This window comes from Phodopus roborovskii, unplaced genomic scaffold, assembly GCF_943737965.1.
Source record: "Phodopus roborovskii unplaced genomic scaffold, PHOROB, whole genome shotgun sequence".
Classification (NCBI taxonomy): Eukaryota; Metazoa; Chordata; class Mammalia; order Rodentia; family Cricetidae; genus Phodopus; species Phodopus roborovskii.
Genome location: NW_026126597.1, coordinates 2,565,888 through 2,583,103, shown reverse-complemented (window position 1 = coordinate 2,583,103; position 17,216 = coordinate 2,565,888). Strand labels below are relative to the sequence as shown.

The following is a 17,216-nucleotide window of genomic DNA, read 5'->3' as shown; positions in this document are numbered from 1 at the left end:
GAAAAGGTCATCATTGCTTTTACCTTCTGATCTGGGCACATGTCACTCCATTTGCTCCTTATACCCTTGACTCCAACTGAGTCAAATGGTCTATCTCTCTGACCCCTATAGGCTCAGCTGAGATGGATTCCTCTGTGGACTGGGCCTAGGCAGACTCAGTTTAAAATCTTCCCCTATTGTCCCAGCCTCTCATGGTGACCTCACTGTATGATACAGGAGTCCAGCTTTTATGTTTGCTTCCTACATTGGCTCCTAAGCATCTTAGAGAAAGTAGCTATTATTGGTGTGCCGTTGGGTGTGCAGGCCTGGGAATTGCCTGGCCAAGAGTAGGTTCTTCAGGAAACAGCAGATGACTATAGAGTGAACATGTATAGGGATTCATTCCACCAAATCCTGCCTGACAGTGACATGCCTGGCTTGTTGTGGGCATCCAGGAGTATTTACTCACTTACTCCTCATTATAATCCTTGCAGGAGGCATTGTTTCTGTTCTCATTTTTTTAGGGAAGAACACTGAGACCCTAGAGTTAAGTAACTAACACAATCCAGGTCACATAGCCGACAGTGTCAGAGCTGACCCTTCAGAGTGTCAGATGTGCCTCTGCTCTATGGAGAGACGTATGCCATGGAAGAGCCCTGGTCTAAAACTAAGGTTGTTGTTCCCAAGTCTGAAATGAATCATGGTGGTACAGGAAGGGGACAATGGCAAAACAGAGGAGACAGCTGAGTTTATGATGATCACATCTTTGAGGAATCTTGCCCTTACACACTCTGTCGCGTGCACACACACACACACACACACACACACACACACACACACACACACACTGCAGTATGAGCCAAGTGAGCATAGACACCCAATAAGGGTAATCTAAACCATATTAGTATTGAACCTTCTACAGAACTATGCTTCAGATACTGTCAAAGCTCTGCTCTGTGACTCCCTAAAATCCCTTCTTGAAGTACAACTGAGAACCTGTCGGTTCCGGGAGAATCATATAATTTCACTGTTTCTGATATTCAGGGTACACAATACTCTGAAACCCCCACATTTCGGGAAAGATATAATAACACTTAAGAATACCTCACTTTGCACTTAAGAATATTTCAAATGAATCCCTTGGCTCCTCTCTTATCTGTTTATACTTCCTGCTCCTGGGGGGTAAAGTTCCATTCATTGGGCAACCCATTCGGCTTAGTTCTATCTGCCAAGCCAGGTCCTGCCTCAAGATAAAATGGTCTGAGAATAATGTAGCAAAGGTATCTTAGGATTTTTGGTGCATCTCAGAATGTGTGTGTGTGTGGGCTGTGTGTGTATCTGTGTGTGTGTGTGTGCATGTATCTGTGTGTGTGCATATGTGTGCCTGTGTGTGCATATGTGTATCTGTGTGTGTCATATATCTGTGTGTGTATGTATGTGTGCCTCTGTGTATGTGTGTCTGTGTGTGTATCTGTGTGTGTGCATGTATCTGTGTGTGTGCATGTGTACCTATGTGTGTATGTCTGTGTGTGTGTCTGTGTGTGTGTGTATCTGTGTGTGTGTGTCTGCCTGTCTATATATGTTTCTTCTAGTTGATAGCTTAGACGTGTCTCTTGTGGAACTTAAGCTACAACTCAGCCTGCTATGAACTGTACACCTGACAAAGTAGACTTTGATTTTGTCATCTCTGGGTCCACATTATGATCTGGATGTGAAATGCCTCCACAGGTTGTGTCCAAAGCTTGGTCCTCAGCTTATTGTACTACTTTGGGAGGTTTAGAAGACCTGAAAACATCAAATCTTGCTAAAGGAAAAAGATTGCTAGAGGCATGTTCTTGGTGATCATATCTTGTCTCTAACTCTTTCCTCAATTTCCTTCTATTTCCCAGCCACCATGACGTAAACAATTTGTTCCTCCATATCCTACCACCATGATCTTCATTCTCACTCAGCCCAGAGCCAGCTAGCTCACCAGTGACTAAACCCCAGAAATTTTTGTCCCAGTGATAAAGAATTAACAATAAGAAATGGGAAGTTATTGTGGCTATGTTAGATGTCCCTTGAGTTTGCTCTTATGAGCCTCTAGTCTTCCAGAAAGAGATGAGTATAAGAAACAACAAATCCAGTATCTTAAACCTAGCACTTCATCCTTGGAGCTGGTAGACCAGATCAACTTTTTGCCTCTGGGTAGAAGTTACTTAGGTGCAGTTTAATCCAGTGAAAACTTCATCTATAAGTCAAAGAACTACTACCAGGCATCGTCCTGTTATGCCAACTAATGGAGGGAAGAGGTGACTGGACAAGGGCAGCTGTAGACTCATCTCAAGTTGAAAGGGGCAGACAAAACAGAGCACTCTCAGTGCAAACTCTGCCCTGCCCAGCTCAGCCAATTTTCCTTCCTGGGTAATCAAAGGGTTTGGATGTTTGTATTCATCCAGTAAACATCCCCCAAGGAATGTAGACATGATACCTGGGTTGTATGTGTGGAAATATATTGGCTTTCCACTTGATCAGTAAAAGTTAAGAAAAATTTTAAGAGGATGCTCCTCCACTGTGTGGCCATCATTTCAGTGGTGGGATGGGATTAAATTATTGTGTCCCAAAAGCCCATGGTCTCAACACTTTTATCTGCATTCCTTGGGTCTTATCATTCAGGATTATGTAAAAATGACAGCTGCTTATAATTATTTGGGAGTTTTGTGTTGCAATAATTAAAAACATCTGCCTTTATCTTTCTGCTACCAGACTTAACCCTGCAAGGTTGGGTCTACTGAACTTCAAAGAGGGAATCAAGAAATAAAAGAAAACTCCACACATTACTAACAAATTTCTAGCGATTCATTTAAATGTATAACCAGTTATTCCAACAGCCTTCAAACCCTTCATTATCTTTTAAATATATATAATTTGGGACTGCTAATTAGATAGCAATTTAATGCTCTCATGGGGATTCAGATGCAAGGTCTTCCTAAAATGTAAACGCAGAGGAATAATTGTTGGCATTCACATGATTGAATTCTTCAGTTATTCAAATAAGTATGCACATTCACACAGTGAGATCATTTGAATATCCTGTCCTCAAACTCAGCTGTAGGTTTCACAGGACCCTTCCATACCATGAGGGTCAGCTGGGTGACCTAGTCCACTCAGCTTTCTGGAGAGGGCAGACAGGACCCCTGGGAAAACCTAGCTTCATTAGACTCCTCCTTCTTCTCTCTGAAGTAGGCAGTTGCTATATTTCTGGAGAAGCAAACTTGCTTTTAGAATCTGCAATCTGCAGTTCTGAAAGCTTTTGTGTTTGCTGCTCCTGCTTCTCTGCACTAGCCTGCTTGCTATTGTCTTCCTAGTTAGCACCAATGAGTATCTATCTCCCCAGCACACTGCTACAGATAGATGAGGGGAGAGTTTCACTCTGTCTCAAGTTTCTACTTCCCTATCAATGAAGATGGTCCTTTAAATTATATAAAGATGTGCAGCCAGCGGAGCAGCATGATTGATCAAGGAGATGACATTGGCAGTGATAGAAACCAGCACGCATGTCTCAGCCTGGAAGCATGGCTAGGGTTTGCATTCCTGGCCCAGGCTAGTAGCTAGCAGCTGAGGCTCATTTCCCTCACTAGGGAAAGGAGGTGCAGACAAATCTATAGGAATTTTTAAGAGATCATTATTCAACACATTGCCTGTAATTACATTTTGATGAGCTTTTTAGTGCTAATTTATCATCCAAGATGGGGCACTCTAGATATGAAATTAATCTAGTAAAACAGAGGTCAAAGTGTGCTTGGGGAAAAGAAGAGTCTTTTTCTCATCAAATTATTTTACCAAACAAAATAAAGCAGCAGAAATTTCTGTCTCTAAACCAGATTTCTTTCTGGGGTCCTACTCATGACTTTTAATGCTGCCTAATGGACATAAACACAAACTCAGATGGCCAGAGCAAAGGAGCAGAAAAGAATAATGGGAACATGGATGCAGGGGGCCTGGACTAGGGGGAAACAAATGCTGCCCACTGTATGTCCACAGAGATGCTGGTGTGGATGCACTCAGCGTGGCATGTGCCCTAGTACAGAAAAGACTGCCTTTCAAGCCCTAGCAGCACACATCTGTCAGCAGGCCTCAAGACAGGCTCAGTGCAAGGTTTTCCTTCTACCGCTGAAGAGATAACCCCAGTAACATGGCAGGACATTGATAGGCATGGCACCAATGGGGCTTCATTTCTCTGGGGAGTTATGAGAGCACACACCCAGGAGCTGGGACCCCTGGGTAAGAGTGTCAATTGTCTGGCTGTGCTGGGAAGGGATGCTCCTTATCCCTTGGCTCACAGGCCTCCTGTATGCCGGAGAAGTAGAGCATGTCCCCAGGCACACACAGCTGTGCATGCACACAATGTGCTCAGAATATCAGGGGGAGGGGCAGGTGTGGGTGATGACTGCATCATCAGGGGCTGGCAGCTGACCATGGCACTGCTTTAGAAGTCTGCCCTCAATCAATGGAGAGATTCCAGGCACGGTGTGTCTCTCCAGGCCTCAGGATCTTTGCACATGCTGCTTCCTTTGCACGGCCCCAGATCCACAGTCTGTAGGGAGATTTCTCCCTTACCCTCTAGCTCTCAGCTTACATGGAAAGGGGACCTAGACAATGGTCTGTGAAGACTCAGGTTGGTAGCTTCTTCTCCCTTCCTGGCTGACAGGGGTAGGGCTTCACAAAAGAGCTCCTGTAAAAGTTTGGGAGAGGATGACTGCCACTACAATGGTGGTATGGTTCCCTGCAGCTAGAAATGTTGGGAGACCTTGCTTCCACTGTGCAGGGAATGACAGAGGGAGGGACAGCTACAGGAGCCTGAATCAAGAAGGCCACAGAGAAACAATGAGTCCATAGTTTCAGCTAGGGTGCAGCCAGACTGGCCCCAACCAACCATATCTACACTAGAATGCAGAACAACTTCTGTGTCACCAACAGATTAGCATCCAGGGACAAAGAAAACATCAGCAGAGGGAAGAGAAACCAGCATAGCTTTAGAACCAGAGGAGCAAGATTTTAACAAATCATGTCCACAGCCATGCTTTCCTTTTGTGAAGACTGCCTTCAGTGTATTTTCTGACAGTTCCCTTGATCTGAATATCAAATACCTTTCTTCTGTAAATATTTACATAATTAAAACAACAACAGCAAAATACCACAGCCTTACCTTCAGGCGACCCCTCTAATGTATGCTAACAGACAGGATGCTACTGGCACTTAGTGAGACAATTTGGGCAGGTGTCCATCAAAGAGCCTAGCATCTGACATCTTGGGTAGTAGCCACAAGGTCATCACAGTCCCATTTGCCTGCCACTTCTAGCATCTAAGGGTAATAATGAAGCACATTACATGTTCAAAACATGAAACTGACTCCTAAGCTCATCTACTGCCTGAGCATCCAAGCACTCACTTGGTCCCAGGACTAAGAGGCTGTGGGTTGGGAATGGTGGAAGTTGAAGCACCAAGCTCAGCTCTACCTGGCAAAATGTGGGCTCTGTTCTTTAGATCTGGAGCTGAAGCTGCAACTGCAGCATTCTTGCTTAAGTCTTAAGTGCCCAGCCCATACAGTTCTCACAGGGCCTGTGGCATTTCAGCAAGAAGCAAGCATGCAGAGATGCAAGACTTGTGTCCACCTAGCCCATCAATGTTTATCAAAAAAAAAAGGCAGCTTTCTGTAGGGGTTAAACAGCACCACCACTACCTCCCACCCCCGCCGCCCATCAACACAATCTTTTTGAGCTGATACACTCTCTAGCCATCCTTTAATATTTCTCTTAACCTAGAGTGGATTCAGACCAAGCCTAAGCAGGGACTCTCCTCATCCTTGTTCTGGGGCTGTGCACTGGCCAGCAAGACAACACGTGCTCAGCACACAGTGATGCCTGTGCGCCACCTACTGGTCAATCTCCTCCAGTTCATCAGCAGCCAGAGAATGGAGGGCAAGGCGGCTGAAAATAACAGGTGTATTTGCTTCAAAGTTTACAATGGTCTACCATAGACTCCCTGATAGACTTTGCCAGCAGAATGTATCCTCCTAAGATCAGAGACACATCATCCTTGAGCTGTCTGAGGCCAGTAGTTCCAGGGAGATAGTGAGGTTTCCCCAGTAATTTTCCATCTCCTTTGGGAAGCCCTCTCACCCTTCAGGGCACCCATCCCTGAGAAAGAAAGGTGCTTAAGCTGCACACACAGAGGTCTTCTTGGCCATTCATGCTGTTGCTGGTGGAGAGTAGTTTTCTAAGAAGAAAGAACCCTCCAATTGCCCAAAATCTTTTGCCAGTACCAAGCTTGATGTCAGCAACATCTGTGGGATGTCAGCAAATACAAGGGCAGAGGGCAGAGGGATGACCGGGCTAGAAGGGCCCCACAAGCCACACATGCCCTGACATAATGAGTGAATGTTTGATGAGAGCACATGTGGCACCCACATTTCTCATTTCTTGAAGAAACACAGTACCCAGACTCTTATCATTTGCATCATCCTTCCTACTCGCACCTACTTTGTGTAGTAGCAAAGTCCAGCAAAGGGCGGCGGAGAAGTTGAACATGTGTGCACACCCTAGCAAAAAGTGACCCAGACAAACAGAGGCAGGTGCATGCTGGAGAAGCATTGAGAAAGAGAAAGGCTTCTCTGAGGTGACCAAGAGCTGGGGGAAAGCCACACAGAAGACCAGATTCCAGGTAGAAGGGCAGGTGGACAGGGAAGAACCTGGGTCTCTAAGGAATAGTCAAAAGCTTGAGGACTGGCACAATTCTATAAGGATCCTTCTTAAACACCAGGGAATGTAAACTTTTTAATTACACAGCATCCGCTCACATGGCCCATTAACAGAACTTCAGAAGCTTGCTAGACGAAGGGAAGAACTCTAATGTTGCCTTCGCCTAAATTCTGCTTCACCTGCTGTTAGATTCACCCTCTAATTAGTGTAACATATATTTACATGTGCTATGAGAGTACCCAGTCACTTCCACAGGAGAGGACTGAACAACACATTTACTAGCTTGGCTACCTTTCATGTTATGTACTGAATAACTTTCTATAGGGGACCATCAACATCCAATGTACAACAGCAAACAGGGCTTAGAAAAACGAACTGTTCATTTACCCATAAAACGAAGAAAGAACTGTCCATGCACCCATAAAACAAAGAAACAGAATGATGTTATAGGGTAAGCTAGTCAAGGGGCAGTAGAGGGTGACATCTCAGGATGCAGAGTGTCAATGTCTTGAACAGGTGCATTTGCATTATGGTAGGCAGGAGGCCTATAAGGAGTTAAGGGAGGTGATACTGTTATCTATAGACTTTGGCCTTGTGTGATAGTTAGCATAGATTTTTCCAGAAGAGCATGGATGATTTTTGCCCCTAAACAGCCTGATTAGGATAACCTGACACCTCAGCTTCTCCTAGTGTGGATAATGCCTTCCACCCACTGTGGCACAATTTGGTTTAGGAAGTCCACATGGTTTAGGAATAAAGCCACATGGCTGACATAGTCAGTACTTCCCAGCCAGAGGAGAGAGTCCATCTGCTCTGGCTTCCAGCCAGCCTCTTATGAATTCTAGCCATCCCACTTCCCCATTAGAAGCCAGACAAGCCACAGTCTGGGAGGGGGTGTGTACCCATGACTGACCATTACTTTCATCCATGTTTCTAGAAATTTCTAAGATGTCTGCTCACATCATAGGCCCATAGAACCCCTGCAAGTTGTCACAGCTAGACGCGGCTCTTGAGAACTTGAAATATTGGTTCTGTGTGAGTCAGTTCTAATCGTCAAATCTGTATCATATTTCACAGACTACTATAGGAAGAACGTGAGATGCTATATTAATTATTTTCATGTTCATTATATGTTAAAGCACCAGTGATTTGGATACATGAGCTAAAATACTACCCTTCAACTTAATGTCATCTGTGTCCTTTTTTACTCTTTAGATGTGGCTACTGGGAGATTTTAAACGACATAGGCAGCTCATCTTGTCGCTCACATTATGTGTCTGTTGAACAGATTCTATCTATAACTGTACCATGGCTGCCCTGGAAGTCATTCACATAACTGCAGAGACCAGGCCTCTCAACCATACCTACTCCCAGCCACTCTGCCACCCACTTCCTGAGGAGCCAGCATAGCACTGTTGACTTAGCCAATCTAGGGGATCTGGGCCAAAGCTCCTGGTTCTGGTACTTGCTGGCTACATGATTTGGGGACAATCACATCATCCCACAGCACTTTGACTTTCCATGGATGATACTTTCCTTATTCTCAGAACACTCCAGATTATCAATCCGTTGTTCAAAGTTGCCCAGAATGACTTCTAAAAACAATCTTGTCTATCTTTATCCCTTCCAACCTCCCAGAGCCTCTGGATTCTTTTACAGTGCCCCAGACTCACCACTGTACCTGTCAAATGAAGACAGTGGCATGTGAAAGGCACCTGGAATGATGCTCTTCCCAGAGGGAGGAATCAACACACTGGAAAGACACAGTAAGGGTAACAGCCACAAAAGCTAACTCTTCCCCTTGTCCTTGCTTCTCTGAATTTATATCTAACCCCTTCCCAGCAGATCTTCACTTCCCTGAAGCACGGTACATCACAGGAGCCTTGCATAGGCCTAGAATGCAGCAATGACACCAGAAAGATTATACATTTTCCAGTCTCAGTAGTCTACTTTCCACCTCTTCAACAGTAATTGGTATGACATATTAATAAATTTGCATCTAGGAGAGAACCTGGGGCTGGAGGTATAGCTCAGTTGATAGAGAACTTACCTAGCATGCAAAAGAGCTCTGGATTTCATCCTAGCACCACATGAACCAAGTATGATAACTTGGATCCCACAGATCTAGGATCCCAGCACAAGGGAGGCAGAGGAGGGAGGATCAGATGTTCAAAGCCAGCCTAGGCTATATGAGAACAGATTTTAAAGCAACTGAAAGAGAGAGGAAAAAGAATGCCATTTATAATACAATCCCCCAGCATCTTCCCCCATCTCCTGGGACTGCAGACACAGAACAGACAGCTTTTGGCTGATTTCAGCATGATCTCTGTGGAAATGAGTCCCAGATTTTGTCATCCAAGGCTCCCCGTGGAATCCTGCCATTGCTGTGGCTGCTGAGAGGGGCCTGCTTTGTGTTCCCTTGAGGGTTCAGCCAGATCCATACTCCAGGCTTCCTTGGAGAGTGGTCAGCTTAAACAACCTCATTTTTTACAATTACAGAGGCAGACCGAGCACCAAACTCCTTAACAAAACTAAAGGTCATGTTAAAGACAGACTAGTGCAGGCTGTTTGTCCCTCCATCCCTTGATGAACAAAGGGAAAAGATATATATTCAAGGTTTACTATTCTAAGAAACATCTTTAGAGAGAAGGAAAACTAAATAAGACATGAAATCTAGGTAGTTCATAGGAATATTGTTAGCCTGCCTTTAAGAATGGTGAATGCTACAAGATGATGCACAGGCTCTACAGTTCTACAGGGGACATTTCTTGTTTCTTTGGGTCTACTATAATCCCAGTTGCTGTGCAGTGTCCACTGCTCCACAGGCTGTCATGGAAGGCCTTCTAGTCTTCTGGAAGGCAGCTAGCTAGCTATTTCAACCTTCAGTGCAGGACAAGACACTTCCCATCAGAAACTCAGTGAGGACCTGTCACTTTGACATCAGTGAAGCCATCAGGAAATGACAAAGTTGGTGGGAAGAAGGTATGGGGGACACTTGACAGGGCAGGGGAAATCCTGGTTTTCCCAGGGAAGCATGACTTCCGAGAAGCTCAAGTACAGCTCCTAGGGTGAGCTACTTTTGGAGACATTTCATGATTCACACCCAAATCATACAAGATGAAAGGAAATACCGGATAAAACCAAGCCAGACATGGAGTGTGGGGGAAAAGATTTTATTGGACAAATTAGAAAAATATTGGTACTGTGCTTTAGCAAAAGCCACTTCTTTTATCTGGCTGCAAAGGGCAGGAACAACCTCAGTGGCAGACAGAAGGGAACACGAGTTGTGTGGAGCGAGCCTCTCCACCCTCCCCAGGCTGGCCACAACCCATGCTCACATTCGCCATGCTAATCTGGCAGCCTTAGCCAAAACAGAGGGGGAGGTCCATTTATAACAACTTCATTACAAGTCTGGGCCTGAGAGGAGGCGAGCGGGGCTTGAGGGATGATTCCTTGCCTGAGCCAGTCATGGAAGCTGCGAGCAGCTGTCTGCTGCTAGCTGTATTCCAGAGTTTAGCCAAGGCAGATCTATGCATGACAGACCCCAGACTACTAGCATAACCATGGGATCCACTTACAGCTGTCATAAGGGACACTGAAAATAGTGGGTTTGAAGGATCCCTTCATTCAATTTCTGAAGACTGGCTACATGCTAAGCAGTCAGGAAGGAAGAGGGATAGAAAACACAGAGAGCAAAGAAAGCAACCACAGTGCCCGAAACTAGGATAGCCACAAACACTGTGGATTCTAGTCTTTTTCACAGTGTTACCTGAACAAAACACCCCTCCCTTTGTTTTTTTCCCCCTATAGTAGGCCCACACGGAGCTACATAGTAGAGCTGTTGCCTATACCCTGGATTAGAGTGAGCCAAAATTATTGTTCAACAACAACAAAAACCCCAGAAACAAGAAGCAAGCAAGCAAACAAACAAACAAAAGTCTCGTGTGTACATGATACATACATGGGGCATCACAAATGGTTATCAGGATAACCCCTTGAATAACCAAAGTGCATTCTTTAGATGCAGGATTCACCTGCCTCTATCCTGTCCTCCTAGTCTTTAAAGAGGGCCAAGCCCAGATCAGCCTAGATCAGCAGAGCCAGGACAGATGGGATGCTAAGATAACTCCACCACCCAACGATGCCCTAAAACCTGCCACACCACAGGATTTAACATTCTCCCATTTGCACCAAAGACAAAGCTGTGGGATGCACACTATGGTTAAAGCAGTGTCACCATGGGAAGGTGAGTCTCACAACAGTTGTGTGACTTTCTCAGTCAAGAGCTGGAATGAGGCAAAATCAGAAGTTAAGGACAAGGGCAACCTGGGTGACATCCCCTCTCCTAACCTCTGCAAGACATCTGATGACCTCAGAGTAAGAAACAAATGACTGGGACAGAGAACCCATTGGTCTGGCCATGTCCTCATCATGAGTCAGCAGCAACAGATGTATCTGAACAAGTGAGCACCTCACATATGGAAAGCCGACCCTGGCTGTTGTTTCTGGGAAATCCACTCATCCCAGCATTTGAACAAAGAACGATATGCATAGCAATGACCTGCATATGTGACCATTCACATGGCCAGGCTCAAACAGTGCTGTCTGGAGGGAACTGCTTTTTCAGCCTTTCAGCTGTCTCCCAGTAGACACACATTCAACAATTGGCTATTTGTTGTGTGACCAAGAGATACAAATGGTTACAGAGACACTGGATATACTTGTGGAGGACAGCCATTTCCAGTGCTATAAAGAGAAGGAAACCAACATGGTAACTCCTGGTTCCATTTCCTTCCTCCTTCAAAAGTTAATTCATTCCCCGACAGAAGAGTCAGGTTTGGCCATGCCACTGCCTCGGATCTGTTCTAGTTTGGAACACATAAGTACCAGAAGCCCATGTTCTGCCACATCAAACCCACCTGTACCCACTCTGTCCAATTAAAAATCCCACTTGACAGCTTGGGGTGAGTAATGCAGTAAGCTTTTTAGACTTGAATATATCTTTAGGCTAATTTTTTTCTTAAGATATTTGTGGCTTTTTAAATCAGACACCCCAAAAGTTCAGAGTTATAATTGAAATCAGCTAGCCAGTTAATTCAGTCCTTTACAACACACACACACACACACACACACACACACACACACACACACACACACACACATACACACACGTACATGCTGCAATTAATCATCACCATCAGGCCCATCTGAAAGCAAGCATGTGGGATTCATGTGATGTGGTCCTGACTCCATTAATACCATGGTGATTAGAGCAGTTGGATGATGATGGGGCTCTCAAATGGCCAGTTTCTAAGCGATGATGTGAGTGAGAAGAGAATGGGTCCCTACAGTGCTTGGCTGACAAACATTTGCAGAGTTCTCTGCTGCTGTGCTATTCTCTAATTCTGAGGAAAGGGACTTCTGCTGTGGATAGTACTGTGTGTCTATACAATGTGTGTGTGTGTTGCCAACAGGATGACCTATACATCCTCAACTTAGAAGGCTGTGTTTCTCTTAATACCCATATCTTCTTTAAAATGATCCAAAAAGGCACATAAATCTAAGGGGGTGTCATTCTTGTGGCACATTCTGACTAGCCCAGAATGACAAACTTTGACACCCTTCTGCTCAACACCTCTCCAGAATCCACAGGAGATACCACCAGTCTCCCTCTTCCTCTCTTTACATTTTCCTTCCCTTTGCATCATGGTGGATCTAGTATACTCAAGGCAAGTATTCCACCATGAACCTCACAGTCATCCCTTTACACACATTCTCTTCCTATTCTTGAGACAGGGTTTCACTAAGTTGCCTGGACTAGCCTTGAACAGTGATGCTCAGTCATGCTTCTTCTGAAGATCCTGGCTGTCATCTGGGAAACAGTCCTCATTGTTCTCTGGAGGAGTGCTTTGGGGCAGCCTCCTCATGAAGCTCAGCTTCACCAAACAGACCATGGACTCTCTTGAATTGGCCTCAGACTACTCTTGGAGAAAGTAAAAAGTAGTGCTATTGGGTATGACTCAGCTGCTAAGAAATGGAGAGAAACCTTAGCTGTTTCCATTTATCCACAAGGGTGTTGAATAGCATCTATGAATACTGCATTCTGGCAGTAACTGGGAGCTAAGTCCTAATGGCGTGAATTTTCAGAGATCTTGTATCTGATTTGTTCTATCAAAACAGATGTTGAGTAAGTGGGGCTAGGGCTAGAGTATGAATATTCATCATAATGGATTTCAAACTGTGTGGAGTTAAAGCAAAATTTCAAAATGCTGACAGGTTTCTTTTAAAATTAATAAATGCATTTAAATATATATGAATTTATAGGTAAGAACTTGCTAGAAACTGACTTCTTCTTTATCACTGATGCACTGTGGGTCAAAATACCAGTTTGCATCTATTCAAACCACCTCTTTAACACAGTGAATAGAATAGTTTTCTAATGAAAACTGCTGTAAGGCACCATTGCTGCAGATCTGAAGAAATGCAGGAATGGACACTCCTCTTACCAGCGGCCTGAGCTCCGGGTGCGTCAAGATATATCCATTATTTGTGATGGCGAAGGCGTAACCATGAATTCCTAACTGAAAAAGGATAGAGAGAGAGAGAAAAAAAAAAAACCCTTCATTAACTGACTCGCAGGCAGATTCACAAAGCACAAAGCATCTCGACCTGAGTAATTTACAGCTTACACTTGGCATTCATAACCATTATCAGCACAATATTTCATTAAAATGAATGCAAAGCACTGATCCTTGACATCTGGTGGCAATGCCGGCCTGTCACAAATAAGCCCAGCAAACAGCACAATCTGAGATGTCATATCCCCACACTGGCATCCTATAGCTTAAGTTTTATTTATTTACAACAAAACAATAACGTTTTAGAAAATCCAACAGTATTTCTGGAGAAGGAAGCATGTCCAAGCAAAAAGAAATTTTGGGGTATTTTCTCCCTTATCTAGATAAGGAAAAGGGACAGTGGCCTTCATACTGTCTCACTCCCAGGCTTCCTATTGTCCCATACCCACTGGAGCCATTTCTAATTCTGTTTCTTCTCCTGCTCTGTCCTCTTCACAGTCCTGAAAGTCTTAAGGTGTTCCCACCAGCGCCATATGTGTGTGTGTGGGGGGGAGCAGCCAATTCCTTTATATCCTTTCAATTTTATTGTGGCTGCCAAGCTCTGCCACACATGCTTCCATCCACACAAAACATGGGTCATTTTCTATGCTGAGCCTCACTTAATTTATGTTTTCTGACTATGTGGGTCTATGGGAAATAGTTTGAGAGCAATGAAATATTTTATTAGCTTTAAAAAGTATGTAATCAAATTTAACACTCCACTCATTTAAATAATAATCCCAGCTTTTTGACAATATTTCTATTACACACTTGACTGCACCCATTGGCTACAATAAATTTACCTACAAATCATTCATGTATTAAAATGGCCTCTGGCGTAAAACCCATACTGATCCCCCTGTCTCTCTCTCTCTCTCTCTCTCTCTCTCTCTCTCTCTCTCTCTCTCTCTCTCTCTCTCTCTGTCTCTCAAGAAATTGTGGCCCACTTTTGCCAGATCAGTGAAAAGAGAGAGGGAAGAAAAAAATTCTGTATTTTCTGCCTGAGGATCATTTCACAGTTCTGAGCCTTTACTTATTCTTTACTTATTTCATCTTTAAGTTCTCTGCCACTCAGTCTTGAATCTGATACATTAAATGATCCAGACAACAGGGTTTACAAACCAGGAGTGACCCTGTCTGCTTGTTAGCTTAATGTCAAGGTGATGTGAAATGAACTTCAGAGAATTTAACACCAGCAATTAAAAGTTTCCGTTGCATTACATAAAGCAAATATGTCTGCAGTCGTCAAGGGCAACAGACGTTTCTCCCCGTCTTACCTTGCACAGCAAGTCTTAATAACATTCTACTTGACTCTAATGATAAAAGTATATTTCATTATGCCGGGAAAGATAAACCCAAGATTTCCTATCCTTTGAGATGTCTATCGTCTCTTTCATCTTGTCTTCTGGAAGAATGTCAGACAGTCAACACGGCATTAATTATCGTTATTAAGTCCTGGTTTAATATGGGCTGGAAGGGTCAGGAAGGACTCTGGGAGATTGACTTCTTCCATTAAAGGCAAGAATAGGATTTGCCTGCAAATTCAAACTCAGCATCAGACCAAACAAATGGTATTTTATAGTCAGCTAATGCAGCCAGTGTGTTCCAACACAGCCGACTTTGCCTCTCCCTCTGCTGTGGGTCTTAAGAGAAGGTTGGTCTCAACTCTCTGTTCTTCCCTGACATGGGACTTTACCAATGAGAACCATCATCTATGAGAGTATGATCAGTAGTCAAGGCATTGGCTATTAAGTATCTACCTCCCTCCACCAGATATAAGAGCCAGGAGGGAAAAAGTCAGAGCATATGGTTAAAAATGGCAGGTAGATCTCAGTGAGTTCGAGGTCAGCCTGGTCTACAAAGAGAGTTCCAGGACAACCAGGACTGCACAGAGAAACTCTGTCTGGGAATACAAAAACAAAAAAATTTTTTTTTTTTTTGAAAAGGCCAGAGGGGTGGATGGGATGGAGAGCAGGGAAGAAACACGGGGAAAGAAGGAATATGGGAAGGGGAGGAGAAAGAGGAGAAGCAGAAATTGACACAGATTTTTACAAGCTAAGCCCTCCTTTGTGCTTCCCCCCTGGGAATGCAAGGAACCTGGACTTTCAGACCAGCATCCTCTCACTGACCACCTGTGGTCTTGGCTGCCATTGCCCACTTCTGCCTCGACCCACTAGTCTCTGACTCTGCCCTCCTGTCAGCCACCAGATGACACCACTATTCTCCATACTTCCAGTAGCCTCCCGCCAGCCCGAGTCTATGGGAGTCTCTCTTTTTATTGGGGGGAGGGTCCCTGCTGGTTTCATGAGCTGATTGCTACAGCCTCCTCACCATTTCCTTAGTTGCTAACCTGCTTTCTTCCCCTTTCTCCTTTGTTATTCCTCAGGCCTGGTTCTCCTCCAGACCCTGTCCCATGGCTCCTGTCTATCTTAACTCTACTTTCCATCTATGAGCTTCATCAGTCACCACGTCTTCTGTTATCCCAAGGACTCTGCTTCCCTGAGCTCTCCTGCTGTTCTCTTCTTGTCTTCTCTAGATAGGTACCACTAGGACTTCCCAGTCTTCCCTCCCCCACAATTAGAAACAGAAGCATCTCCTTAGCCTATTCTGTTTACCCACAATCCTCCAAACCAAATAATCATGCCATGTTTTCTCTATGATGTTCCTCACATGCAAGCCTGCCTCCACTTATAATCATCATTATATCACTTCAATTTCCAAAAATGGTCCTAGCTGATCTCTAGGCCTCAAAGACAGACCAATTTTATAGGCAATTCTGAGCATCCTTCCCGTGTAAGACTCACAGAAAACCCCTTTTGTGTGTGAGATGGGTTTATGAGTCTCTCTCTCAGGTTTCCCTGCATCGGGTTCCTACCTCAGCAACCACACTGCCTCCTTCCCCTGCTGCCCCTCGGGAGACCTGGCACCAGCATTCTCCTGCAGTACTCTTTCTCTCACAGGCCTTTCCTCACTCACCAGCCGCAGGAGGTCCCTTCAGATAAAGTTTTTACCTACCACCCTCCCAGCCTTAGGACCTTCTCCTTTCCATCCCATTTTATAAACCACTGGAATATTTTCGTTTCTAACTTTACACAAGGCATAAAGATGCTACCTATACCTTCTTGCATCTCAACCCTTGTTAGGTCTCCTTCCTTCCTCTGCCTTGCTTTAGAGAGCTCTGGGGGCTGTGCCTTTTCTAGGAGAGGGGCCTCTTTTTTCTGGAAGAGGCTCCTGCTCTCATCCTGGACTTCTTCAGCCCTTGGCATCATGTTAGGCATATGCTGGGCACTCAGTTAAATCTGCCTGCACTTTAGGTACTTATCATTTTCCTCAAACACTATCTTAATGATTTTGAAAAACAGAACCAAAGTCAACAGCAAAAACTGAGCCAAAAAGAAGCTGATCTGCTTCAGCACACACAGCCAGTCCTTCTCAATCCTGTGTCTAACTTTTCCTGACATTCAGAAACTACTGGGTAAAATCCCTTCCCAGGAGAATACCCTGAGAAAACTAAACTGGAATTCTGTGTGTGCTGGTGGGTGACTCTTAGAGATTATCTGATACAGCCATAAGAAGAGAGAGTGAGGCACCTACAGTATTTGCAGGCTGTAGATGGATCTCTCTGAGAATCAGACTTCATAAAATGACAATGGACAATGTTTGGCTTTGGCTAAAAATCAATATGCTGACGAAATCCCTAATTCTCATTTCATTTGAAACACAGCCAGTCTCCCTGTCCATTTGCATGTTCAGTCCCGTGAAGTAACAGGGAACAGATTGGATACAGAACCTTCCAGCACAAGGCGCTGCCAAACAGGCCCTGGATCCACAGCTCACTCCCTTGCTCTCCTGGAGGCCAGGAGCTGCGCAGACCCCTGTC

At 44.5% G+C, this 17,216-nt stretch overlaps 1 protein-coding gene across 2 annotated transcripts in view; it reads right to left on the bottom strand.

The window, feature by feature from the left end:
• Positions 1 to 17,216, bottom strand: part of LOC127236843 (voltage-dependent calcium channel subunit alpha-2/delta-3) — a 775,613-nt gene that overhangs the window by 134,698 nt on the left and 623,699 nt on the right. For both annotated transcript variants that reach the window (XM_051204755.1, XM_051204756.1), the window contains one exon: positions 13,226 to 13,300. In XM_051204755.1, the coding sequence (XP_051060712.1) occupies positions 13,226 to 13,300 (75 nt within the window). The remainder of the gene's footprint in view (positions 1 to 13,225; positions 13,301 to 17,216) is intronic.